Here is a 26,651-nt window from a genome sequence, read left to right on the forward strand (position 1 = left end):
GGATTTTGCCAAGATTTATTTACTTTATTTGCCAAGACAAACAGAAAAAAACCAATTGTATTGGAAATTTTTTATTCAATTCGTTCAGAATGAAATTTTTTGAACAAGTTTTATAAAAAAGACCCGGAAAATTTTTGAAAAAGCATTTAGTCGTTTATGTATCCGTTGCCATTTTTATCCAAAATTTTGAGTTGCAGAAATAACAGAAAAATCTATACTTTTAGTAAATTTCCATCACAAAATCTGTTTTTCAGGACACAGAATTGAAAAATAACCATAGAATTCACAGATTTTTTAAATTTTGCTTCTTTTTTTTTCAAAATGAGATTTTTTATGTAAATAAATTTTTAGGATTTAAACTTTGAGTTGAAGGAATATTATAAGATTGTTAATCTCATTGATTTTTCTGAACCTAAATGTAAAAAAACATCCAATTTCTCATGATTTTTCAATGAAATTATTAGGAATATTTAGCATTGCAGACAACCATCGAAAAATTTTTGGGAAAATCACAGAAAGTCAGAATATTTTTTCACAAAAACACAAAATTTTTTTTGGGCACCTTTGATTCATATATATAAAAAGAAATTTTGTAACGTTACAAATGATGTAAAATCGTTGCTTGTTAAGTAAAACAAATCCTGTTGATCCTGTTGTTAAGATAAAAAAAAATCACTTTTATTGATTTTTCGTTTATCATTTCTAGTTTGTAGCTTTCTAATCATAAATTGGCCTTTTATTTCATCTGTGTTTTTAGTTGAAACATTATCATCCAAAAAGAGCAAGTTCACTAGTGTTGGGAAAAAGTGGTAGAAATTTTGACACTTGAAGCACATTTCGAAAAATTTTACCATGCAAAAATGTTTCCAAGATCTTGGGGCGTTGTATTTTTTTTTACAGAACTGTTTCTATTTCAGCCGTATGTGATTGAAATATTGCTATTTTTGCATCACGAAAATACAACACGTATTGTAAAAAACTTGAAGGCGATAGATCTTGAAAATGTTTTTGCAGTGTCAAAATTTTTACCACTTTCTCCCAACACCAGTGAACTTGCTCTAACAGTTTCAAGAGAGTCAGGAGCCAAATATTCGATGAAGTATTAAAGCTGCTCCAAAAACGGCTTTATTGTTTTTGTGTAAAATTTGAAGAGTAGGGGAACATGCGCTATTATGCGCCACCTAAGCGAATCGCTAATTTTCTTTGTATTCCACGTACAAATCGTGTTAAAAATGGTTGTAATCGTTGAAGAAAAGTGTTTTCTACAAATGCCTGTGATTTTTTATTACTCTAATTGCTACAGTTGCTTCAAAAACTTGATTTTTGAAAACCATATTCAAAGCCACAGAACAAAACTGTGTTGCAAATACGCGCCGCTGTGTATTCAATACGCGCCTAGCAGCCGAACACACCCGAAAGCAGCCGAAGAACGAAAACACACCAATACTTACAGACACTTTGACTGAAAAGAATATCAAAATGGACTAATCAAAATTTCAAAAAAATTAAATGTAGATTTTTTGGGCTGAATTAACGCTCAAAATATGGTTTAAACTTTTTGTTCATTTTCGATGAAAATTGGCCTTTTTGAAAAATTAATGCTATTTTCAGCCTACTACGATTGGCGCGTTATAACGAGCGCATGGGCCGTGATAGAACATACCCATAAAAAGCATACCTTAGCGAGTTCAGAAAGATTATTTAGCATAAAATCATAGTTTAGATTCTTCTCTATCGATGGGTCAGGAAATATTGTCTTATTCGTTTTTCTCCGCTTGGTGACACCTTATTGAAAGTGTTCTAAAATTTAGATCGAATCGAAGAAAAATCTAAATTGTGAAATTATCACGACACAGGAGCATTTTAAGGAAAAATTCATACTTGCCATGACCAATCACAGCATTTAAAACAAATTGGTAATATTTTGCAGGCTTGAAACGTTTCAGATTCTTCAAAACAAGGGTGGCGCGTATTAGCCACATGGGGCGTTATATGAACTTTTCCCCTATCTGATTTCAGAAGCCGCCTTGTCAAGTTGGCTAGCTTTCAATTTATTTATAGTGGTTTGAATTACCACGTGTTGTGAGTTCTAAGTTATGGGCAAACAATATAATTATAAAATAAAAGAAAAAATACAAACAATTGAAAAAAAAGTTGTAAAATAGTACCCGGCATTATGATTTTGCTCTTACCTTCCCGTTGATATTATATGAAAATATATGAAAAAGTAAAAGCATACTTGAAATCCCTGTTACTTTTTTCATGATTTGAAATGTTCTACTAAGTTGTTAATATACAAATTTGAAGGTCTTTGAGGGTCGCTTTAGATACGAATGAGCTAAAACTTAGCCAGTATTGTTTTATCATTGATTGGATCCAGATTGGGGGGAGGGGGGGCTGGGAGCTAGGTTTCAAAATAGTTTGAAAATAAGGGCCGAACATTAAGATGACCTTATTACTTTTTGGTATGTCTAGTTCAGGACCTTGCCAAGTTTTGGCCCACTCTCCCTAAACTGTTTCTATTCAAAATTTCTGTTCCATGCGATTTTTAATTCCCAATTTATTCCCGGTTATGCAACCAACCTGTATGATAACAAGGTTCCCCGCTTTCGTGGAACAGCGCATTGAAGTCTTTTGTTCTTTGGTGAATATAAGGAAGAAGACTGCAATGAAAGTCAATTTCAAAGCGGCGAACTTACGAAAAATTGGGGAATCTTTGATTTTCTACCGAAATCTTGATTCTGGTTATCATCGGAGAGATGTTTTTTTAGTTGTTTGGACAGTACACAAAAACTTGACAAGTTTTTTTAGAACATCAGTAGATCGAATTTCTTGGTAGAAAAAGTTTTATAAGTTTGATTGAGCCGACCTATTTATGCGCATACAGGAACGGTTTTTAAGAAAAATGTTAGACCGAGCTTCTTGTAAAAAAAAAGTTTCAAAAATATGCAGACGATTTATACAGAACTTCCACCTGCTTCAGTAACAAATTTTCAAACTTCCGCAACTGTGAGGCAACCAAAATTGATGAATCAGCCTCCCCAGTAGTGCCCAATCTTGGCAACCGTCGCGTCGCCAGGTCGAATCAATATGGCACCCAATAGTCGTCGTCGTCAATTCAACCAGATTACCGCGCCATTCGTCTAGATTATAAATTCATACGGCTCCTCGCCATATGAATGCGCTTATAAAGTTCGTGTGCAAGATTGTTTTTTTTGTGTGTAATCGGAAGGGGCACAGTGACAGAATCCGAGCTTTGAATGACAGGCTGCTCGCTGGCTGTGAGGTTTTGACCACGGCCACGGCCCAGGAAGGTTGACTGTTGATGACGGAGGCTGCGGGAAGCCGGCTCTGAGGAGATTTATTAGTTATTACCCATATAAGTACCGGTTTTGGAATGTTTTAACTCTCCGGAGCTACATACATACACATCTTGGCAGCAGGCAGGGTGAACTTGCATCTTCCTTTTAGGGGCATATTGGGGTTATGCTATATTAGTTGCACCCCAGAGTTCAGTTCTCACCCTAAAAATCATTGGGGCATCGATTGGTGTGCTGCTGCTCAAGTGTGATTGGTTGAAGGAGCTCGGCTCTGGGATTGGAATTGGGGAAACACGAAGGAAACAGAACCAAAACAAGCAAAGCGGGCCAAGACCTGGTTCGGTTCTGTAGAATTGCATCAAAATCCCTCTCCATCTCCAACTGGCTGCATTGCTATCGAAAACGGATGCCAATTTTTCAAAACCTGTTAAATCTCGTGTCGATGCAAGGACGTTTCGTTGGATCGATGCACTGGTCAAGCAATCCTTTTTTTTATGCCATCGAAAACAGAAAGTGGACTTCTGCCCCTGCCATCTGGAGACTTGTTTTTGCACAAAAAGGAACCCCAGCTTGGAACGTCCTTGCCAGATCTGTGGCTCTCGGGATGGGTCACTCGCCGACAGCAGGCAGTGGCGCCGTCAATGAGCGACAACGACAAATAAAAATAACTTACTCACAATAATAACAAGAATTGTTAACCAATCGTCTGGCTGTCGCTGATGTAAGAGCATTGCCGCAAGAGAGCTCTTCCGAGAATGAACTTTGCCTTGCCTGACTCCGCATAGGTTTCATTCAGTTCAGATTATATTCTGCCAAGTGCGCATTACTTGGCATGGCAAGGTTGTTGGTTTTAAAGGTCTCTTTGAGGCCTAGAATCATTGCTCATCGTTAAGGCAGCACATGCAGATATGAAGCAATTATGTTTTAATTATGTTTTGAATAACGTATCGCATTGTTTGAGGGTTCAATATTTTTCTTTTTAACGTAAAAAACGTTGGTTCTGCACACTGTATTTAGGCACCATTGTTCAACACCATATGGTACAGAAATCGATTTTTGATTTAAACCTTCAATTTGGGAAATCATTCACAGTGCTGTCAAAAATATCAACACAGTGAATTTTTGCCTCGATTTCCAGCAAAAAAGATTGCTGTAAACCAGCTAACATTATGCATTTTGCTGACTTTTGTTCTTTTTTTGCTGGAAATTTTCCAGTATTGTTGGATCCGTATTGATGGAAAATCAGCAATCGATCTGCCAGATTCCGACCTTTCTATAGAAATAGAATACACGACACTCTATAGAAATTCTATAGAGTGAAAATGGAACAACTCAATTGCGGTGAGTAGATGCTTCCGCGACTCTAAATACTGGCTAATAATAAATCAATCGGCTTTTTATATTTTACAGAGTGATAATTCAATTCGATGATATGACTGGAGGAGGATCCGACGCAGCCGTTAGTGGGCCACGGAACATTCCGGCTCAAGATTTCTATCCGACGAAATGTTAAAATTTTTGTATTGTTAGTCTTTTATGAATAAATAAACTTTGTAAAAAAAAATCATGCAAAAGTTAATAATTTTGGTAAATAATATTCATAAAGCAGTATAAATAACAATCTTTTAAAATCGAACATTTGTAGGTTTCCTAGAATGCCTTTTTTCAATTGCTGATCTTTCCAGCAATCAAATTGCTGGAGAGTCAGCGGGACAAAAACGAAAAAAATTTTGCTGGCTTCCAATAAAAAAAAATGCTGTGTACATATTAATACAATTTTTTTCCTAAGTCTTTGAACGTGGTGCTCATAAACAAAAAAAAAACCAGTTAAATAACCGATAAAATTCATCAAAACTGTTTCCTAAATGGCAACGTCAGTAATTTTCTGTGGTTTTAGTTTCAGCATTAATTTTGATATGTCAAAATCAAGTATAGAGGCAAGGTTCTGATTATGAAGCATTCGCAGTTATTAGTTCGTTCCTTCTCAAGAAGAAAGTTTACTCAAAATGTGTCTCTCTACAAAGGATGTTACATTTCTAATTAATAATGAAAGAATGTTCTCAAGAGCAGAATTTATTTGAAACTCTTTACAAGATTGTGAATACTATTCCATAAAACTGAGAATTTAGCTATACGAAGTCTTCATTACTGCGGAAAAAAATCCCTTCAAAAAGCTACTTCATGATGATTTTTCAACGTTTACAATTCCGAGGCATTCAGAACAACTCGAACATGCCTGAATTTTATGCAATAACGTAATTCACGATCTTCACTTGCAACTATCAGATTGAAGCCTTTTTTTAACTTTGATTATAGCCCATGGCGTTGTTATTTATTCAACAAAAATTTATTAACGTTACATAATTTGGCTTCGTTTAAACCGATTTTTTCCCTAAGCTTCGTTTAAAACGATTTTTTCCCTAAGCACCCTTGCAGTTGATAAGTAGGGAAGAATGGGGATACTTGATCCCAATTTCCCATTTTCATCATATCTTTTTAAAATAAAGCAACTCGCCGTCTTTTGCGTTTTTTGACAGTGTCTTACTTCATGTTTATATACTCCAAAAGTTTAAATAATACATGGACCCATAGATAAATTAGAAGAATTTTCGTGGGACGGAAAAATTATGCAATTTTTAAAGTTAAAGGAGACTTTCAGGCCGTCCTAACCTGGGCAAAAATCAAACAAATCTAAAGATAAAAGACACATTGACAATTTTTTGCTTTATTAGTTCCCGTTCCTCAGTTTATAAGTGTCATGATAAATTTACATATTTATAATCAAGAAAATTTTCGTGAAATTTAAGTATACTATGGGGAATTAATAAAACTACATCGAAAACTCATGTGACGGAAGAATGTGGAAGGCGGAAAAGTGGAAACTCAAGTGCTAGAGATATCTAATTAAGTACAAAAAAATCTTTAAGTTTATCTACTACCCTGTAGTCATAGCACACTTAAAGGCGCAATTTTCTAATTTTTAAATAAAAGCACTTTTTGAGTCCTTTATATCAGACAATTGTTGGATAATATTAGTTATAGGATAAATATACGTAATTTCATGCTTAGCAATGATCAAGATCTATTCAGAAGAAAAATAAATCTTTTTGGGCTCTAGGGATCAATTGACCCTCACTGGTCCCTAAAATTTTTACCCGTTTTTCCTAGAGCTTCAATTTGACACTCCTGACTAAACCCGTTATATCTCTCTTGTTTCTCAATAGATTTTTAAAAAATTTATAGTTTTGAAAACGTTTTAGTGTAACTCAAATATGTATTCCAGACAATATTTAGCGACAACACTTCAGTTTTCCGTTATTCAAAGTCTAAGGAAAAAAATACGAAAAAACATGCTTCGGAACACTAAAAAAATTTCCCCTTGTGTACAAGAAAGCTTAAGTTAGAAGCTAAACGTTGCGCACAAGGATACATTTTTTTGAATTGCTTTAGGATCATGATCACAAAAAATGTGAAAAAGTGGTGTAAAACCGTACTTTTCAATTATGAACCCACAAAATTGTTTAAGTCGCACCATTTAAATTTTCAAAAGAGGATCGAAAAGTTGAAGTAATTTGGCACATTTTCGTATCTTTAGATTTTCCGTATACAAAACAAAGAATTTTTGACGAGTTTTCAAAGGTAGCAATTTTCAATTTTTTTGTAGGTTTGCAATTTCTCAGATTTACCAACTCTTAAATTGAACCTTGCACTGGATTTAGGGTATATTAATGCAAGGCTTTCGCAATACATTTATATTCGCCTAAAGAACAATTTCCTACCGGTTCTAGAGGTGTAGTTACATGAGCTTTACAAAAAATCGTTTTCCATCGTTTTCCAAGTATAGACCCTGTTCGATTTTCAACAACATTCGTTTTTGGCAACATTCGATTTAAGCACATTTGCTAAAATCGACCAGTATTTTTTAAATACTTTTACCTTACCTGTGGTTTACCATCTTCATGGCATTCCAGACTTACAGGACCTATATAATTTTTACAAACATCATAACATTGTGTTAACGTTCTTGAAAGTTTGTATAATATAACGACCAGGGCCCTAGGAAGAAAGGCCATATGGGGAGGACTTTTGATGACCTGCTTTTTCTATGATTTATTTGCTTAAAACAAAGCTCGAATTGTTAACAAATCAAAAAAATATTTCTTATTACTTTTTACTTAACCATTTTTAAATATTTTTCAGCTTAAAATTTTAAAAATACATCCAAAAATGTGAAAAATTGTAAACTAGATTTGTATAAGTTAAGAATTCAAAACAAATTAGAGAACTTACTTTCATCGATGATTAAAATATTTTAATTTGCTCTAAAATCTTTTCAATTTAGCTCAATTTGTTTGAACAAATAATAAGTTTTTATAAGAAACCCTTCGATTTGATGAAAAAACTTATTCTATGCTCAAGTTGTGGGGTTCAAACCTGATACTTGCAATCTCGACCCAAATTCATGTTTTAGTTTGAAATTAGGCTCTTGATAAAACTTTAATGATAATCTTCTATATTTTTTACGGAATATTACATGTTTCTTAATACGCAACAATGAATTCCAAGAATAAAATCTTGTGGATATTTTTTTTATAAAGTAAAAACCGATTCAATTTGGTTTAAAATTTGATTTTTTGAAATTGAAATAACAATTAAAATGAAAAATTTGCGATCTCTTCCAATTTCAATACCTCAACGAAATAATAAATCGAGTTTCAATACGATTTCTAATATGTAAAAAAAACGATTTCTAAATGTAGATTCTAGATCATTATTTCGATATGAGCCAAGATTGATTTTTTTTCAGAGCCCTACATCATCAATGTAGTATTTCTTATTTGATGTGAATTGTTAGGTTTCAATAATTCATTATTTCATAATTTTATTTATAATCTAAACTCATGAACTGTTGATTTTTTTTTTTATTTGTTTGGCCAAAATAGATAAGAAGTATACCGAGACAAACTAGAATGTTCACGTTTTCGATCAAACGGATAGTTTTTGAAATAGACGCGTTTGTTACATCCCAGATTCTAAATATTCATTGCCTTAATATGGTGTTTTTTTTTAATTCGGAAAACTATTATTTCTCGCGTGAGCTTTCATCACGTCGTATAAAACAAAATGTAAACAAACAGTTATGTTACAAAAAGTTACGAAAATTGACATAAACTAGTTGCAATTTTTTCCATTTATAATATTTGTAGTCTGGACAACATCTTCTATATGTAAGATACAAGTGTTAAAGTTGTTTTGATAACTTTTGCAGCAGTTTTCTGTGAATTCTTAAGATTTTTCATACGACGTAATGAATGATCATGCGAGATTTAATTAATAATATAATTTAAATTTTTATATTAGGGAACCAGAACCCTGAAATGAGTTGAATCTATTAAAATTGAGTGTTCAGAAACGAATTTCTATCATCAAGTGAGAAAAATTTGGAAATCTTTAGAAGTTCTGAATGTCTGAATGTCTCTAAAACACGAAAAATATATCAAAAATGACTAAAATTAGCTAAAACTGATGAAAAATACAACAATACCATTATTTTTTATTAACGAGTGAAAAAAAACAAGAAAAAACCTTTCGGTTATGGCACCGTAAAATTTCGAGCATTTTGCCAAAAACAAAAGGGGTCTGAATTGACAATTTTTTATTTGAATTTGAAAAAAGAATATCAGCAGCGAATCTTATTATTGGATCTTGTCTGAGACAACATTCTGTAATGTTAATTTTGTTCAGGATTTTTACAAAAAACATGCTTCAGAAAAGAAACTGTAGTACAGCCAGTGGTACAGCTAAGATGCATTGTAAAAAAAAACAACAATCATTTGGTCCATCTCAAATCCGACCTATAAAATGCATTTAACTAGGATTCTTTTTAAATCTTGAACCAAAAAAAAAATGTGAATGATGTGTTATCTACACTTATTTATTCATCCGTCAAAATTATATTAGCCACAGTAGAAGAAAAATGTGAAATAAATAATGTGCAAAGCTGACATTATTTAACACTTGGATGTAGATCAAACAACGATTGTTTTTGAAATACCCGACGTTTCGGATAGTTTTGTTGGTCTTTTTCAAGGAAATTTGCTGTCTGTTGTTTTTGTCGAATTCGGCAAAAACAACAGACAGCAAGTTTCCTTGAAAAAAAAACCCAACAAAACTGGTCGAAACGTCGGGTATTTAAAAAACAATCGTTTTTTGATCTACATCCAAGACCGAAAAGAGCCAAATTCAAATCATCCACGGTCGAAAACATAAATCTTTTATTTAACACATTTAAACACTGTGAAGTCTTTGAAGTATATAAAATTTTGGAAAATTTCAGAAGGTATAACAACATTAAAATGATGCAATGAAAGCTCCTAGAGAAGTTGTGGGAAAATGTTTTCTAAAAACAGTTAAATCTGAAGAATTGATCATTTCTACAAAAGCTCCGTTTTTCTAATAATTGTTTGGAAAAGAACGAGGACAGAATTTGATGATTTCAAAGGTAATTTACTTAGCGAAATTGAACTTCAGTAACTAGAGTGGTTTGAATTTGATACTCAAGACTTTTTTCTAACAATGAATATATTTGACCATCTTAATTTTTGAAAATTTATGAACATTAACAATACACGCTACAGTTTCCAAGATATCAGAATGCAATGATTAAAATCGAAAATTGAGAGTCCAAATTGGGGATTGCGAATGCATACACTGTTATCGAAATGAGACTTGTTAGTTCAAGACTTCGTCACACGACTTTTTTTCATTTCAAAATCCAGCAATGCCTAGCGGAAAAAAACCCTCAATCGCTAAAATGTACATTGGATTTGATTCAAACTTTAAGATTCAGATGGATTTTTAAACTTCAAACTCAGAATTTGAATGTATAAATCAAAGGTCAAAATGATCTAACCTAAGTTCTGAATTTGGACCTCAAATTGGGCAGTTTTACTCCTAATAGATCTGCAAAACGTGACATTCTGTAAAACGTGACGTGACTCGACAGAGATCTAAAAACGTGATAAAAGTATCACATTAGCAGCCGAATATTTTTTGCCGCGTTCACAGTACAGGATTAGCTCAGTCTGAGCACCCCCAGGATGTGGTTAACCGTCGTCGTCGTCGTCGGCAGGTTTCCCCAAACATACTTGACAGTGACTTTGTGGCTTTTGATTTGTGCCGGCAAACTGGAAGTGAGCCTTATGGGATCTTGTTTGTGTAGCTAGGTTTATGTGGTTTTCTGAACTGCGATCACGCATGAATGAAAGGCTGACTGCCAGTTCTACTTCCATCCCCTTGATGTTCTCTCAGATGTTTGATTGACTGCGTAAAACTACTACGTGTGTTCTAACGTTTAAATTTGCATAATACTTTCTGAGGTAGCTGCTAGAGGATTAAACGAGCTTCGATCCTGCCCCAGGTGCCAGCATGATGAATGATCTTGTTTGTCGAATAATCAAGACTGTGAGCACTCCTTCTTCTCCAGCCCCTTTCGTAAGATTTTTTTTTCGTGTAAAGTTAGCAACAATTTAAGATTAATCTAGGAATAAGGATAAAAAATCATTCAATTACTGTTCAAAATGTGTCCTTCTTGATTGAAACAACAAAAAGACAAAATCAATACCCCAACTTAAGAAAAGCTCATCGAATGCAAATGAGGGTTTTTTTGTTCAAAAAAGGGTGCTGCAACAAATTATAAAGCACATTTTTCACGCCAAACCTGACATTTCCATACGCTGGCTGCAGTGAGTCCAGCAAATTGTCCGACGACGCGGCATTTTTTTTGTATTTTTTTTGCACCCTTACATACTTTCAATGGCGCACTCTAGAGGCCGTTATATTTAAAAATTCCAGAGTGTTGTTGTTTTTACTCCGCTTTTTTTCTTCAATGTCCTCAAGTTGTTGCTCCAAACTTTGTTTACATTGTGGTGCGTTTACATACCGACTTGCTTGCATATGGGAGAATGTTAAGTTGTCACTTTCGTGCGTAAATAAAGTCGGCTGCCAGGCGCGTAAGGCCAACGTGTGACAAATTGGCTTATTTTTGGCAAATATGGCAAATGATCGCAGCGCAGGAGGTCGTACGAGGGGAATAAATCGGTTTAGTTTGTCTTTTTGAGGGTATTTATGTGTGCTGGTAACTGATGCGAAACTTCAAAAATATATTCAAGAATAATAAAAAAAATCTTAAAATTTTAATACAAACCAACGTAACTCATCTTCGCTATTTATCTAAAAAGTGAACCTGAATTCTTAATCTGAATGTTCTGAATCTGAGTTCTATTCTTGAAGTTCCGAATCAACGAATGATGGATTGAAAAATTGTGAGTCCTGAGCACTGAGTTCTAATTTCTAAGTTCGCAAATTTCTTGATTTTTTTGAATTTTTCAGAGTTTTATTGTAAATTGTAAATTGTGATTTGTGAGTTCTAATTTATTAATTCGAGTTATAAGTTCCGAATTTCGGAATTCTAGGTTCTGAATTCAGAGTTCAGAAATTCTGAGTATTGAGTTCTAGGTAATGCGTTCTGTGTTGTGAATCATCAATTATGTATCCTAAGTTTCTACATATGAAATTCTTAACTTGAAGATTCAACTCTAAATTCTAAATTCCGAATTCAAAAATGATGAGTTCTGAGTCCTGAATTTGGATTTGCAGTTCCAAACCTGAATTCTGAATAGTTACTGAATTTTGAGTTCTGCAATTTGAGCACTAAATGCTGAGTTCCAATTTCTGAGTTCTGAGTATCGAATAATGGAGCATATATTGTGAGTTCTAAATTCTGAGTTTAGTTTGAATTCTAAATGCTAAATCCTGGACTTTGCAGTCATGCGTTTTAAATTATGGGTTGATTTCTGTGTTTTGATTTTTTCTGAGTTACAGGTTATGGATTCTGAATTGTGATTTGTGAATTCTGTTTTATGATTTCGAGTTCAACGTTCCGAATTCTGGAATTCTAGGTTCTGAATTCTGAGTTCCGAATTCTTAATATTGAGTTCTGGGTATCGCATCGTGTGTTGGGAATCATGAATTCTGGATTCTAAGTTCTGACATATGAAATTCTGAACTTGAAGATTTCAACTCTAAATTCTAATTCTATGTTCAGAAATTTTGATTTCTGAGTTCTGAATTTTTATTAGCAGTTCAAAATTTATTATCTTAATCTGGAATATTGAGTTCTGCAATCTGATCACTAAATGCTGAGTTTAGAATGGAGAGAGAATTGTGAGTTCTAAATTCTGAGTTTTGTTTGAATTCTAAATGCTAAATATTGGACTTAGCATTCTGAGCACTAAATTCTGAGTTCACACATTTTGAGTCTTGAGTTTTAAATTATGAGTTGATTTCAGGATTTTGAATTTTTCTGAGTTACAGGTTACGGATTCTAAATTGTGATTCAAGAGTTCTGTTTTATTAATTCGAGTTCTACGTTCCGAATTCCGGAATTCTAAGTTCTGAATTCGGAGTTCAGAAATTCTGAGTATTGAGTTCTGGGTATTGCATTCTGTGTTGTGAATCATCAATTCTGGATCCTTAGTTCTGACATATGAAATTCTGAACTTGAAGATTTCAACTCTAAATTCTAAATTATGAGTTCAGAAATTTTGAGTTCTGAGTCATGAATTTTTATTTGCAGTTCCAAAACCTGAGTTCTGAATTCTGAATAGTTACTGAATTTTGAGTTCTGCAATTTGAGCACTAAATGCTGAGTTCAGATTTCTGAGTTCTGAATATCGAATAATGGAGCAAGAATTGTGAGTTCTATGTTCTGACTTTTGTTTGAATTCGGAATTCTAAATATTTGACTAGAAATTCTAAACTCTGAATTCTGAGTACATACATAAGCAAATACTGAATTCTAATTTCTAAGTTCGGTAATATCTGGCAATTTAATTTTCCTGAGTTACAGGTTATGGATTCTGAGTTGTGATTTGTGAGTTCTGCTTTATTAATTCGAGTTCAACGTTCCGAACTCCGGAATTTTAGGTTCTGAATTCTGAGTTCAGAAATTCTGAGTTTTGAGTTCTGGGTTCTGGAGTTCTGTGTAGGGAGTCATCAATTCTGGATCCTAAGTTCTGACATCAACTCTAAATTCTGAGTTAAGGGATTTTGAGTTCTGAGTCCTGATTTTAGAATTTGGATTTGTTCCAAAATCTGAGTTCTGAATTTGGAATAGCAACTGAATATTGAGTTTTGCAATCTGAGCACTAAATTTTGAGTTTAAATTTGTGAGGTTTTAATATCGAATAATGGAACAAAAATTGTGAGTTCAAAATTCTAAGTTTTGTTTTAATTCTGAGTGCTAAATATTGAACTCATCAATTTGAGTTGTAAATTCAGAGTAGATACACACATTTTGAGTCTGAGTTTTAAACTCTGAGTTCTGAGATCAAAATTCTGAGTTCCGAATTCTGAAGTTTTAAATTTTGAATAGATACTGCAAATTGAGTTCTGCAATCTGAGCACTAAATGCTGATTTTAAATTTGTGAGTTTTTAATATCGAATAATGGAACAAGAATTGTGAGTTCTAAATTCTGAGTTTTGTTTTAATTCTGAGCTTTAAATTCTGAGTACACACATTTTGAGCCTTGAGTTCTAAACTCTGAGTTCTGAGTTCTGAGAACAAAATTCTGAGTTCTGAATTCCGAGCTCAAAATTTCCGAGTTCCGAGATCCAAATTCTGAGTTCTGGGTTCTAAATTATGAGCTTCAAACTTTGAGGTCGGAATTTTGAGTTTTGAATTTCGCCCTATGCATGTACTTCAACTTAAAATATTGAAATGTTTTACTAAAGAACATAAACCTTTTCGATAAGGAAGTTACGGTAATCAGTACTACATTCCCGAATTCGGATTGCTGAATTCTAAATTTTGAGTTTTGGACTCTGATTTCTGGATTCTAAGTTTTTGAAATCAGTTTTCTTAATATTTCGAAATTAGAGTTTGGATGCCTAAGTCAAGTAAGCTCTAAATTTATGTTGAGAGTTCTGATTCCAGAGTTCTAAAATGTGAATTCAGAAATTGTTCTGTTTTCTGTTGTTCTGTTTTCTGAATTTTCAGTATTAAATTATGAGTATTGAACTTAGTGTTCTGAATTACTTAGTTCTCAGATTTAAAACTTGATTTCTGAGTAAGGTTGCAGAAAAATCTGTATTATCAAAGAATTTCGAGCAAAATTTTGTCACAGATCACAGAATGCTTAAAATTTTCACAAAACTCACAGATTTTCTAAATTTTGTACAGAATTCCAAAATTATAAATTTGTTTGTCTTTATCGACTTTTGATTTCTGACTCAAATTCATAAAAATAGGAAAACAAGGTAATGTAAATTGATTTTTTTTTCTATTGAAACTTTAAATAGTTTCCAATTTGTTTATGTTTGACATGATTTCCCAACGAACTTCATAGAAATAGCGTTACAGAAAACCTTCACAGAATTTCGGGTTCAAATCACAGAATTTGAGTATTTTTTTTGTCCAAAACACAGACTTTTTTTGGTAGCCTTGATTCTGAGTTCTGGATTCTAAATTCGAAATTATGAATTCTGAACTCAAAGTTTTCTGAGCTATGAATTTGGAATTCTTATTTCTGGTGCAGAAATCAGAATTCGGAATTCTTAGTCCTAAGTTTAAAGCTCCGAGTTCTGAATTCTTTGAATTCTAAGTTCTAAGTCTTGGATTGAAAATCCTAAGTTTTGGGTTCTAAATTCTGAACAGAAAATATTTAAATTCTGAATTTTGAGTACTGATTTCTGTATTTTCGAATTCTAAGTTCTGGATTTCTTAATTTAAAGTTTGAAAAGTTCTGTTCTGTTCAATCTTCAGGAAAATATCGATCTCTTAAATTGATTCAGATGAACGGTTGTAGGAATAATCGGAGCCTGAGGATCGATCTCTGATAAATCGAGATTTGCCTTTTTAAACAAGAGGGAGCTACGTTTTGTAAAAAAAACGCAAAGAAAAAAACACTTTTTTTTCTTTTTCTCGGGATTTTCATTCCGAATCATAATCCTAAGAAACAAAAACACGAAGTTTCAAAGGTGTTTTAATCTCTTTTCATATGGATAAACCCATTCTTCAAAACGCTAATCGAAATTTTCTGACGAAAATTTCGCAAACTTTAAGTATCGAAATAGACCAGATGCCAAACAGATAGCACTGTTTAACATTAAATTGGTACTCAAAATTTTATCTAAATATCTCCAGCTCACCGAGGAGAGAAAAATTAAAAAGTTTCGAAAATAATCCGAACTAATCGATCTTTTCCTGGCTAAAGAATCGATCCAAACTTTCGAATATTTGTGTTAAAAAGATCGATCTTCCAAAGATCGATCCAAGATCGAACAATTCTATTCTGAATGCAATCTCTGAGTTCTAAATTTCGAGTAGATACTGAAACTCTGCGCTAAAAATGTTGAGGTCGTAATTCTGAGTTTTGAGTTCTAAACTATGATTTTTGAATTCTTCATTTGGGTTTTTCAGAATCATTGATTCGGCAAATTGATACCTGAATCGTGGGATCTTTTTCAGAACTATGCTTAACGGATTCTGAATTCTTAGTTTTGGATTATGATTTTCTTTCCCTGAGTTTTGAATTGTGAGTCCATAATTCTGAGTTCTGAGATCTAAGTTCGTATCTAAATAGTCTGAAAATCTGGGTTTTGAATTCCGAACTTCGAGTGTTGAATTCGGTGTATCCATTTCCTATATTAAATACATAATTCAGATTCAGGATAAAAATTCAGAAATCAGATTTAGAATCCAAAGTTGAGATTCAGGATTGAGGTCAATGTTTGAATTTTCTTTTTCGATTAAAAATCAGACTCAATCAATTGTTTCGAAATTAAAACAAAAATAAAAACTATCAAGGGCTATGAAAAAAAAAAACAATCACAAAATATTTTATAATCTGGGTTGCAAATTATTTCTAAAAGTACCGGTAAAAATAATAAGTAATCAATCAGATTCAATAATCATGAAAATTTGATTTCAATAATGTTAAGACAATCCCTAAAAAAATAAATCAGTATTCTTAATATATTTTTTTATTATCTTCATGAAACAAGGTGTTTCTGATGGAAAAACTTAATTTAAATAAAATAAGCACCACTCGAAAGTATCGCGTTTCCCCTTTATTTATGCCAAAAACCAAAAGATTCCATAGGGGGGTCTAGAATAAGCTTGCCAGATTGCTCGGTTTTATCCGGATAGTTAAAAACAAGATTTTGGAAAAGTCCGATCCGATTGTCCGGATTTCGTTGAAAAAGAAAAAAAATGTATTGTAATTTTTTTTTAATTTATGCGTTTAAAACGCAACTTTTTCAGCAAGTTTTAAAAAAATAATCATGGACGGGTTTTAGGAAGCCTAAAATACGATTAAAATCTGAGATACGATTAAAATCTGAGGAGTTAAGAATGAGAAAAAATAATTCAAATATTTTTTAATAGATTTTTGTTGAGTAATTCCTGAGTTTTGAAAAAATTTGCCCGGATATTACCCGGATTTTTAGTCGACAATTTCGAAATGAAATGCCCGAATTTTGCCAGGTTTTTGGATAAAATATACCGGATTTTTCCGGCCTGGATACGTGCTAAAAAAATTTTAACAACCTTAGTCTAGGACACTTTTTTTAAGGTTTCATTTTTTTTAGGATATTTTTTTTATCAAAAACAGTTTTTGTCGTTTCTTTTTCAACATAAGTATGTATGTGTCTATGGTGTGTATTGACTGTATGTGTGTTTGTATGTATGTGTGCTTTTGCAAAACTTTTTCTCTGAACATCTTTTCAGAAAAAATGTACAGTAAACATTAATCGTCAAAAAATTCCAAGGTGTATGTGTGTGAGAAATTACGCCAATAAAACCAAAATTCTGGGCGCAGTCGCACGGATGCGTTTCTGTTTTTTTTACATACGCATGCGCATCCCACGAACATAAGTCTACACAGGGAGCTGGGATATCCGAGATGTTTTAAAAATAGCATCCCGACTAGACTGAAAACTCGCACCAGCTAACAGGTATCAATCTTCAATGGCTGGCGCAAATCCCAGTAGGCCTCGAAGTCTGAGCGAGTCATGTACCGGTCCCAACATGGGGGTCAATTTTGGAAAGCGATCAGCGGAAGGATGAGTCAACACTCGCTCGTGATTGTTTTGGGTTGAATTTCATAATTTCTAAACAGATATTCTGGGAAAATTTGGTCTCGCGGTTGCAATCGCGGTACGCTAGATAGACTTTTGAGAGCTTAGAATTGCCCGGAATAAAAATAGCCTCTGCTGCTAGTCGGATTTCAACGGCCTGCTGTGTGCTGTAGGGCGGTGTGAAAAATTTTAACCAAACACACTTTTCTAAATGCCCCGAGCAACTTTTCTAGGGATCATTCGTTACAGTAGCCACTGTTTTAAATATTTGTTTCAAAAATAGTTTCTCTATCTCCGTGGGCTACTTAGATTGAACCGATTTAACGAAAACGAAATGTCTGACTGACAGAAGTTTAAAAATAGCCTTAGCCACTACTGGTTCATGTTTTCGATTTACACACTACGTTGAGTGTGACATTTTTCTTAACCAAAACAATCGGAGTCTTGGATTGTTCAATCTTTAAGTCTTCTTCAAGTCCATAACAGGGTATCGATTAATGTCATTATGACTTAGCAATCAAACAGCTGACTTTACCCCACCCCACCCCCCAAGAAGTCACTGCACTCTCACTCGGATTCCGATGGCTGAATCACTCCTCAGACCTGTCAGACCTTCGCCACCCCGAAATCGAAAGCCCTCCCCCAATCACGCTTATCAGAGGCACTGTACCGGTCACAGCTAACTAAACAGTCACTTCTGGGCACAAATCACACACTGATCAATGAAATGCAACGTTCTTGTCCATGGAAAACTCCAATCCGGTTCAAAGCCCACTCCACACAGCCCAAAACCAATGTGACTCCGGAACCAGAAAAAAATCCCCAAAAAATTCTCGTTTAGCGAGGCCTACTTACACTTGAATCCGCGAGTTAAACAGTTTAAAGGCGAACTGAGCAAACACGTTCGCCGCGCGTTTTTTGATAGTGGCGTACGGTTTTGCACGACGCGAACAGAAACGATCTTGGGCGCTGTGCACGCCGAGCTGGACCCGACGCACCAATACAGGCGCAACGGGTAGCCGAATCGTCGAGGCGCCGCCGTCGTCGTCGTCATCGTAGTTGATCGGTCGGTCGGGCGCGTTTTTTTTTCATCAAGAACGTGCACACACTGTTCGGTGATCGGGATGCGCACATACCGATGCATCAATACAGGGAAGCCATCCGACACGAGACAAAGTCGGGATCATATCCCCACTTCCTTGGAAAATGCAAATCCGAGCGATGCGTTCTATGGCCCCACTCCAACCCGACGGATTTTCTTCGGATCCGATAGTGATGATGTGTAAGTGAATTTTCCGAACACCTTTGAGCCATGCAGGACTACGATTAGTGTAGAAAAAAATCGATCAGGTTTCTTCATAAATGGAGCCGGATGGTGGTTCGTGGGCAATGGTTTTCGGTATTTTTTTTTTTTTTGGTTTGAAATTGACGTCACCAAAATTTGATTGATGCTCAAGCAGTTCGAGACGAATTTGGCCGACAGGATCTCTGTAATAAAAAAGTTTGAATCACTTGCCTGTTTGTAATCTATTTGCCATTTTTTGTTTAAATCCAAATTGAAAATAAGCAGATTCTTCGCTTCACTTTTTGTTTGCTGATTTATTAAATATTACAAAATCATAATGAAAGTTTCTTGCCAGTGCTCAAAAGATACTACAAATTTCTATATTGGTTACTCGTTCTAAATTTTTAACTTTATGGTTTGTTCAAAGATTGAATCATACTTGTAAAACTTCTAAACTACATAACTAAGAAAACACCACGATTCAATTAGAATTAAAAGTTTTTTTTTCATCTCAAAACCAGGAACATTTTATTTTACACTAGCTGACCCTACAACTTCCAAAAATAAATTAAATTTATTAAGATAATTCAAATGATTTTGTTATGTGGGTCTCATATTCAACCATGTATAAGCCGTTTTAAATAAACACATAAAACCAAAATTAATCAAATTTTAACTTAACTCAGTTGTAATCCCATTAAAATAGAGCTGCTGCAGCAAGAGTTTCAATAAAAAGATGATCTTTCTTTCTTTCTTTCTTGTTTTTCTAGATCAGTAATTTTTACTCTGTTTTTAAAAGCTTCATTAATCTTTTTATTATGCCTAATTTTATGTTTTAGTGGTATGTTATCCACCCTCTCTCCCTTAGAAGGCTCACAAACTACCATAGGAATATCAACAAACAGCAACATTGGCCTCTATTTGTTTGATAAGTTTTTGAGCTATGCTAAATAAAATTCGTTTAAACCTGCCTCATGCTTCCCGACTTCGACCTGAAAAAAGGCACCGAAACAACCTCTCTTATCAAATATGATCCTTTGGCTTGTATGGGAGCACCCCTTTCCCCTTCCCATCCCCCACTGCTGGAAAGAAGTAGGGATCTCTAATCATTTTGCCTATTTGTTTCCTTTCATTGATAAGTTCTTAAGCTTTACAACAAAATTTATATAAGCCCCTCTCTCCCCTCCTCTCTACAAACTACAAGGCAGCAGGATCTGTGACAAACATAGAACCATTTAAGTACCCAAATTCTTCCCCATGTCAAATTTGGTATTATTTGTTAACCCTCCAAAGCTGTTCGCATATCTGCTTCGGGTAAATTTTACCTGTAGATTGTTAGCGATCTCCGGACTGCAAATGTTGACCGATATTGTGTATTAGATATGTCGATTTGTTTTATTAGGTTATCAGAAATTGGTTCCGAATGAAAAAGTCCAGAAAAACAATTTTATTTTTGAAATATTTAGAACCTTTGACTGCTTTGTTATATTCAAGACCAGTCCAAACGGTGTATAGAAAACACGGTTTTGGAGCCACAATAAAACAGTCGGTCTGGCACCGGTGGCGTAAATTGCTGTTTTATCACAGTTATCGATTTCAAAATTCTCAACCGTTGTACGTACAGTACCGTTCATAATTGTATAGAAATTGGAGGCAAGTGCACTGTCACTTCGACTTTGAACTTCCGAAACTTTTTACTCTGATGATATCTTTGGATCAATTTTTTTGCGTTAGATAGATCAACTATCACACTATTATATCACAAAATTTGAGCTTTCTGGAGTTTGTGTGGCCTGAGAAACAGTAATTCTACGAAAATCGGACTTTTTGGACTTTTCTCATTCAAACTGCAATATCTCTGAAACTACGCAACATTTTTTATTGAAATTTTGCACAGAGATTGTTGAAATAGGAAGCTACCATGTCTGAAGTTTTCGAAAAGTTCCCAGGTAACCACCAAGCATTTAAAACAGCATGTAAGTAGCACTATATACGCATATACGGCAGATGGATTAAAGCTAAAAAGCATTAGATATGCATTTATGTAGCCCTGAATGCTACTCAAATGCAGGTTTTGGCAAAATATACGGCTACTTTAGTGCTAAACCCTACAAATGTTCCCAACTTGGCATTCAAAAAGCATTTGAAATGCTGATTTAATGCTTCGCCGTTTCATTTAAAAAAAAAACCTGTGATCACCACTCACAGATATTTTTATCTCGTGCTCTTCTTTACCGACCCACTCCTCTCTTTCTTTGCTGCATATCAACCTCTCTTTGTTCACTCGACCTTTTACCATTGTATACCACCCTTGTGTGGTGAGAACTCTTGGAGTTGTTGTTCCTCCTCCTGGAACGGGATTCGAACCTGGATCAGAGCGACATCAATATCAATGGACGATTCCTTTATCCGCTGAGCTATAAGAGAAGAGCTGATGAAACATGATATTTTTGTTCCATATAAACAACGCGTCACCTGCATTTGAGTAGCATTCAGGGCTACATAAATGCTTATCTAATGCTTAGTAGCTTTAATCCACCTGCCGTATATGCGTATATAGTGCTACTTACATGCTGTTTTAAATGCTTGGTAGTTACCTGGGTTGTGTCCATCTTTAAACAGTGTGAGCATTTTTTTAGCGACACCAAGACATCTTGCAAAGAATGCAAAGAATCACTGACAAATGCAAAGAATACAATGACGTCTTCTACCATATCAAAAGGCAATCTTAAAAGGGGTGTTACCACATACACCTTTTTCATTTTTCCATTCTCGCGAGTCTTATAGGCCTGATAATGTCCATCGTAGATTTTACTACGGAATCAGGCATCTGTTCGCTTAGGTGCACTCTTTATTGGATAAGTGTTTACATTTAAATTCTTTTGAAGTTCTCCAACGGTGGTGCATTTTAAACATCCATGAAAAGCATTGAAGTTCACGGTCCCTGAAAAAATTATGGACAGTTACTTTCACATATAACAGAAAATAATTATAGTATTTTACCTTTTATAAACGCTCTAGCTGGAGAATCACAGATGAAAGCTCTTATTTTGAAACTTAGTTTGAAGCCATTGATAATAATACCTGTATTTAAAATAGGTAGTGCTTCATCAACGAATGCTTCCAAATATTCTTCCACACGTTTTGGTTTGAGTTTACCGTGGAATACCCCAATAATCATTGGTTTTATATTCGGTTCTTCATGCACGTTAAATAAAATAGGCCAAACTTGATCTGTATCATTTTTATATAGCGGCAGACCATCAATATTGGAATGGACAGAAATCTCACGAGAATTTCTCAAGCTGTTAAAAGCTTCGCTAATGAATTGTTATGTAAAAAATATTTTATCGTTATATCAAGTCTCTTTACAATAATATTCACCACTTACCAAATCCATTATGGCAATATTGACCTCCTTGTTATTCAATAATTTTGGCAGTTTCTCGAGGGGTTTCCAGTAAACGCCGTGGCTCCGTAGGTAGCATGCGATCTTATTGCGATAAACGCAATAGAAGAGGTTTCAGCGCGGAATGGGAAATTTTGAACTCTAAACTCCATTGACGAAGAAACGTTGAAAAGTCTGATTCAACTTCAATTATTCTATCGTGGTCATCTGATTCATCGTCAGGGCTATAATAAACTTCTTCTGAAGGTTCTGCTTCCTCACTCGTATCTAAGGCATCGTCATCGTAATTCAAGAGAGGTATTGAGGACGAATCCAAAGGTGGACGTATCTGAAGCATCTTGCGTTGAAGATGATGTTGGAAGTGGATGAGTACTTGTTGACGGTGTATTCAACAAAGTGTTTGGTGTGCCCAAAAGATTGGCAAGATCACTGTTCGATGAATCATCTATTTCACTATAAATACCGCTTCAAATTTCGATTGTATGAACCACTTTTGATGATATTTTCCCACTTTTTTGAACGATCCATTTTTCTTATATGCACAATATTAATCACTCTTCAAATATTCAAAACAAACATCTGCACATAAAGAAAAACATGCCATCTATAAATATGAAGGAATGGGTATAAATCAGGTACGTTGGTATATAAGTTGTTTTGTTTGATTATACCTAGACATTATGATACGATTATGAATGAACAACCAGCTAAACACCTAGGTAGAATTCAGCAAACCGTTTAAGTTTAACATCATAATGAAAACATTTGAAAATAATAATATTATTCGCCCAACAACCCATTTTACAAAACCCTCTACGGTTTACGGTACCTACAAACCAGAAATAAGCATCTTCAATAAATCAGCATTATATCTGCATTTCCACTGCTTCTTGCAGTCTGTTAGCATTTAATATGCGTAACTGTTTTTAATCAGCATCCAAAATGCAATTTTAAATATTTTTTCATTGCATTATTCAAGCATTGACATCGCTATTTTATGGCTATTGTGCATTCAAAAAGCTTTTAACTGACTAAAAGCTTTTAAATAAAATATCGCATGCTAATTTAAAACAACTATGCATTTCAAATGCTTATATACTACAACAAGCAGCGGAAATGCAGATATAATGCTGATTTACTGCTTATACTAATGCTTGGTGGTTACCTGGGTTCTATCGATGAGATCGAAAGTTACGCGAGGTGCAATATTTCAGGCATGAACTTTGAAATGCTAAAAGTGCGATTTTCATAGAATTACTGTTTCTCAGGCCACACAAACTCCAGAAAGCTTAAATTTTGTGATATAAAAGTGTCATAGTTGATCTATCGAACGCAAAAAATTTGATAGAAAAATATCATCAGAGTAAAAAGTTATGGAAGTTCAAAGTCGTAGTGACAGTGCGCTTGCTTCTAATTTCTATACAATTATGAACGGTACTGTATTTGTTCCAAATTCATGCAAATTTGGAAAGGGATTTTAAAAAATACAACCTGCCGATTTTGACGTTCAGGGTTCACGGTGTGAAAATTTGAGCCAACGATAATTATTCTCACATATGTTTGGGTAACATTGGATGTGATAATAATTTCTTTTTGAGATATTAGGCCGGAACAAATTTCAAATCCTTCTTTTGTCACTCGGAGTTGTAACCTGGCAAGGAGGGGGGTGGCTTTTATGAAAAATAATGTAAAGAACTTATAAATTGGATCAAATTCCATGAACACTTTCATGCAATAAAATTGCATACTATATTATTGCACAAAACCCATAAATCAAGTTTTTTTTTTACCAAAAAAAATCAATAAAATCAAGAATACAAAAGGTGAAATAAATCCTATCTTCCACAGTTGAAAAAAGCATTTTGTTGATACAATAAGGCTATTCCCTTCAGTTAGGGGAGATTAGTAAAAAGGTATTTTATAGAAACTTTGATTGTGTCTTAAAAATTTCAATAGTTTAAAAATCGAAAGTCAAACTATAGATAATGGAAATTGTATTATCTTTAGAATTCTAGATTTTTCAAATATTCTATCTAGGTAAACTGGATTTACCTATTTTGTGCAATCTAGTTTGTATGCAAGCTTATTCCATTCAAGATTTTGTTCAATTTGTTTTATTTTATTGAAAATTTTTATTATTTTTTAATACTACCTACCGCCACCCCCCACCTCCCTGATATTTTTTGGTTTCGGAGAAAGATTTTTTTTAACCATCTATGTATTTATATAAAAATGAATTTCTGACTGTCTGTTCCCTACAGACTCGAAAACTACAGAACCGATTTACGTGAAACTTGGCAGGTGGGGGCATTGGAGGCCGGGGAAGGTTCCTATTATGATTTGAGACCCCTCAGGACCTAACAGGAAGGGTGGAGGGGGTCTCCCAAGCAAAAGACTAATGTTTGCATAACTCGAGAACCGATCAAGCAAATGGTATCAAACTTCGCATGGGAGGGTATTTGGGATCGAAGAATATTTCTATGAATATTAGGTACCCTTCCCTCTTCTCAATGGAAGGGAATAGGAAGGGAAGAGGGGAGCTACCTTGCAATTTATCATATAACTCGAAAACTATTAAATATATTGGAACCCAGTTCGGCATGGTAAGGTATTTGGATACGAAAATTAATTCAATTAATATTCGAGACCCCTCCCTCTTTCCAGTTGAAAGGGGGAGGGGTCCGCTTTCATAATTTTTTACATAAATCAAAAACTAATAAAGCAAATGGAACCAAATTTGGCTTGGGAGTGTATTTGAATACGAAAAGTATTTCTCTGATTGATCCTCTTCCAGCGGAGAGAAAGGAAAGAGAGAGGGGGGTTTCATATAATTTATACTGCACTGCAACTCGTGAGCTACAACAGTAAATAGAACGAAATTTGACATTGAAGGATATTTTGGTACGAGGAATGCTTCTATGAATATTTGGTGTCCCTCTCTCCTTCAAAGAGGTGGATGAAAAGAGGGAGGAGAGAGTCTCCCTTACAATTTTCAGTGTAACTGAAGAGCTGATCGAGCAAATGGAAACATATTTGGCAAGTGAGGATATTTGGATACGAGAAATGTTTCTATTATAAATTGAAGCCCCACCTTTTTTCTGCGAAAAGATATAAAGGGGGAAAAGGGGGGCTTCCATACACATTTTTGGCATAACTCGAGAATTAATCGAGCAAATCAAACCAAATTTGGCATCAAAAAGTATTCGAGTACGAAAAATACTTTTATAAATATTAAGTTCTCACTCCTATATTCAATGGGGAGAACGGAAGAGGGATGGTACTTCCTTTCAAGTTTATGCATAACTTAAGAATTTACTACGCAAATAAAATCAAATTTGGCATGGGATGGTATTTCAATACGAGAAATTTTTCTATGTGAAACAATTGCTTTCTTGCAGTAGGAGGATAGAATTGAGCCCAATACAATTTTGTTAGCATAAGTTCTCAATTTATGCTAACGAAGCCAATAAATGGAAACAAATATGGCATGGAAAGGTACTTAGTTACGAGATATGTTTCTCTGATTTGTATAGACCCTTATGCTTTACGGTGTAGTGTGAAGCTTAAAAATTTATCAACCAAATGGGATGATATAAGAGGATTTTTGGGCTCGAAAAAAATGGGTATGATTATTAAAGACCACGACCTCCATTCAGCAAAGGTGAAGGGAAAGACAGGGGGGCTCTCTTATCAGTTTTTTTAGCTTGAATCCAGAACATATCAAGCAAAAATAACCTTATTTTATAAGTTAGATTGTTTGCGTACGTAATTTGAGCCCCTTCTTTTTCAGGGCGAAGCTTAAAGAAACAGATTGAAATTATCTGATCTTCAACACAAATTCATAGATCAAGATTCAGAAAATTAGTTTTATTCATCTTTGTGTTGAAATTCGAAACTCCAACTGCAGCTCTCATTTTATAGAGGTTGCTTATGAATTATGTTATAATTTGATTTAAAACAATCCCAACAAAACAATACAAAATTGAATAATTTCTGAAAATATCATTTATTTTTGAAAGCAAAGTACACCGGGTCAGCTAGTATACCTATAAATACCTATAGATATCATATTGCAGCGTGTATATATTTTTTATCGAACTCACACATAGCATCACATCAAAGTGAAACTTCATGTTTCTTCGAAGAGATCCAATTCACCTAAATTTAAAAGGCGTCCATGTTTCAAGGACATAATGTCTAGCATTTTATAAACGCAAAAAAAAAACACCAGCCCATAGAAAGAGTATGATGTATGCAGTGACCAGAATTCGATCTCATGACCTCTGGCTTTGAAGACTTGAGCTCTATTCTCTAGGCCACGGTGTAGGCGGCATTTATCAGCTTAAAATAATGTTTTTTTCTTCTCTACTGATTTACACAATATTTCGATGTCGAATTGATGAATGCTTGAATGCACCAAATGTAAACAAATCGAGTTATTAGATGGGTTAAATAGTACGTTTTAAGACTTACATTTTGAATGTACACACTTATTAG

General features: G+C 34.3%; 2 protein-coding genes across 7 annotated transcripts in view; both read right to left on the reverse strand.

The window, feature by feature from the left end:
- LOC129756687 (tropomyosin-2-like) overlaps positions 1-18,462 on the reverse strand; it is a 145,142-nt gene extending 126,680 nt beyond the window's left edge. For 2 of the 6 annotated variants that reach the window (XM_055753646.1, XM_055753644.1), the window contains exon 1: positions 18,316-18,462. The gene's annotated coding sequence lies outside the window, so the exon portion shown is untranslated. Of the gene's footprint in view, positions 1-18,130; positions 18,283-18,315 lie in introns of those variants that run through there. The other 4 variants (XM_055753649.1, XM_055753642.1, XM_055753643.1 and 1 more) reach the window with 4 other exon arrangements.
- Positions 18,463-18,569: 107 nt separating this feature from the next.
- LOC129756689 (putative peptidyl-tRNA hydrolase PTRHD1) overlaps positions 18,570-26,651 on the reverse strand; it is a 35,125-nt gene continuing 27,043 nt past the window's right edge. The window contains exon 3 of the mRNA XM_055753653.1: positions 18,570-18,948. Coding sequence (XP_055609628.1) covers positions 18,807-18,948 — 142 coding nt within the window. The 3' untranslated portion in view covers positions 18,570-18,806. The remainder of the gene's footprint in view (positions 18,949-26,651) is intronic.

Source organism: Uranotaenia lowii, chromosome 3 (genome assembly GCF_029784155.1).
Source record: "Uranotaenia lowii strain MFRU-FL chromosome 3, ASM2978415v1, whole genome shotgun sequence".
Taxonomy (NCBI): Eukaryota; Metazoa; Arthropoda; class Insecta; order Diptera; family Culicidae; genus Uranotaenia; species Uranotaenia lowii.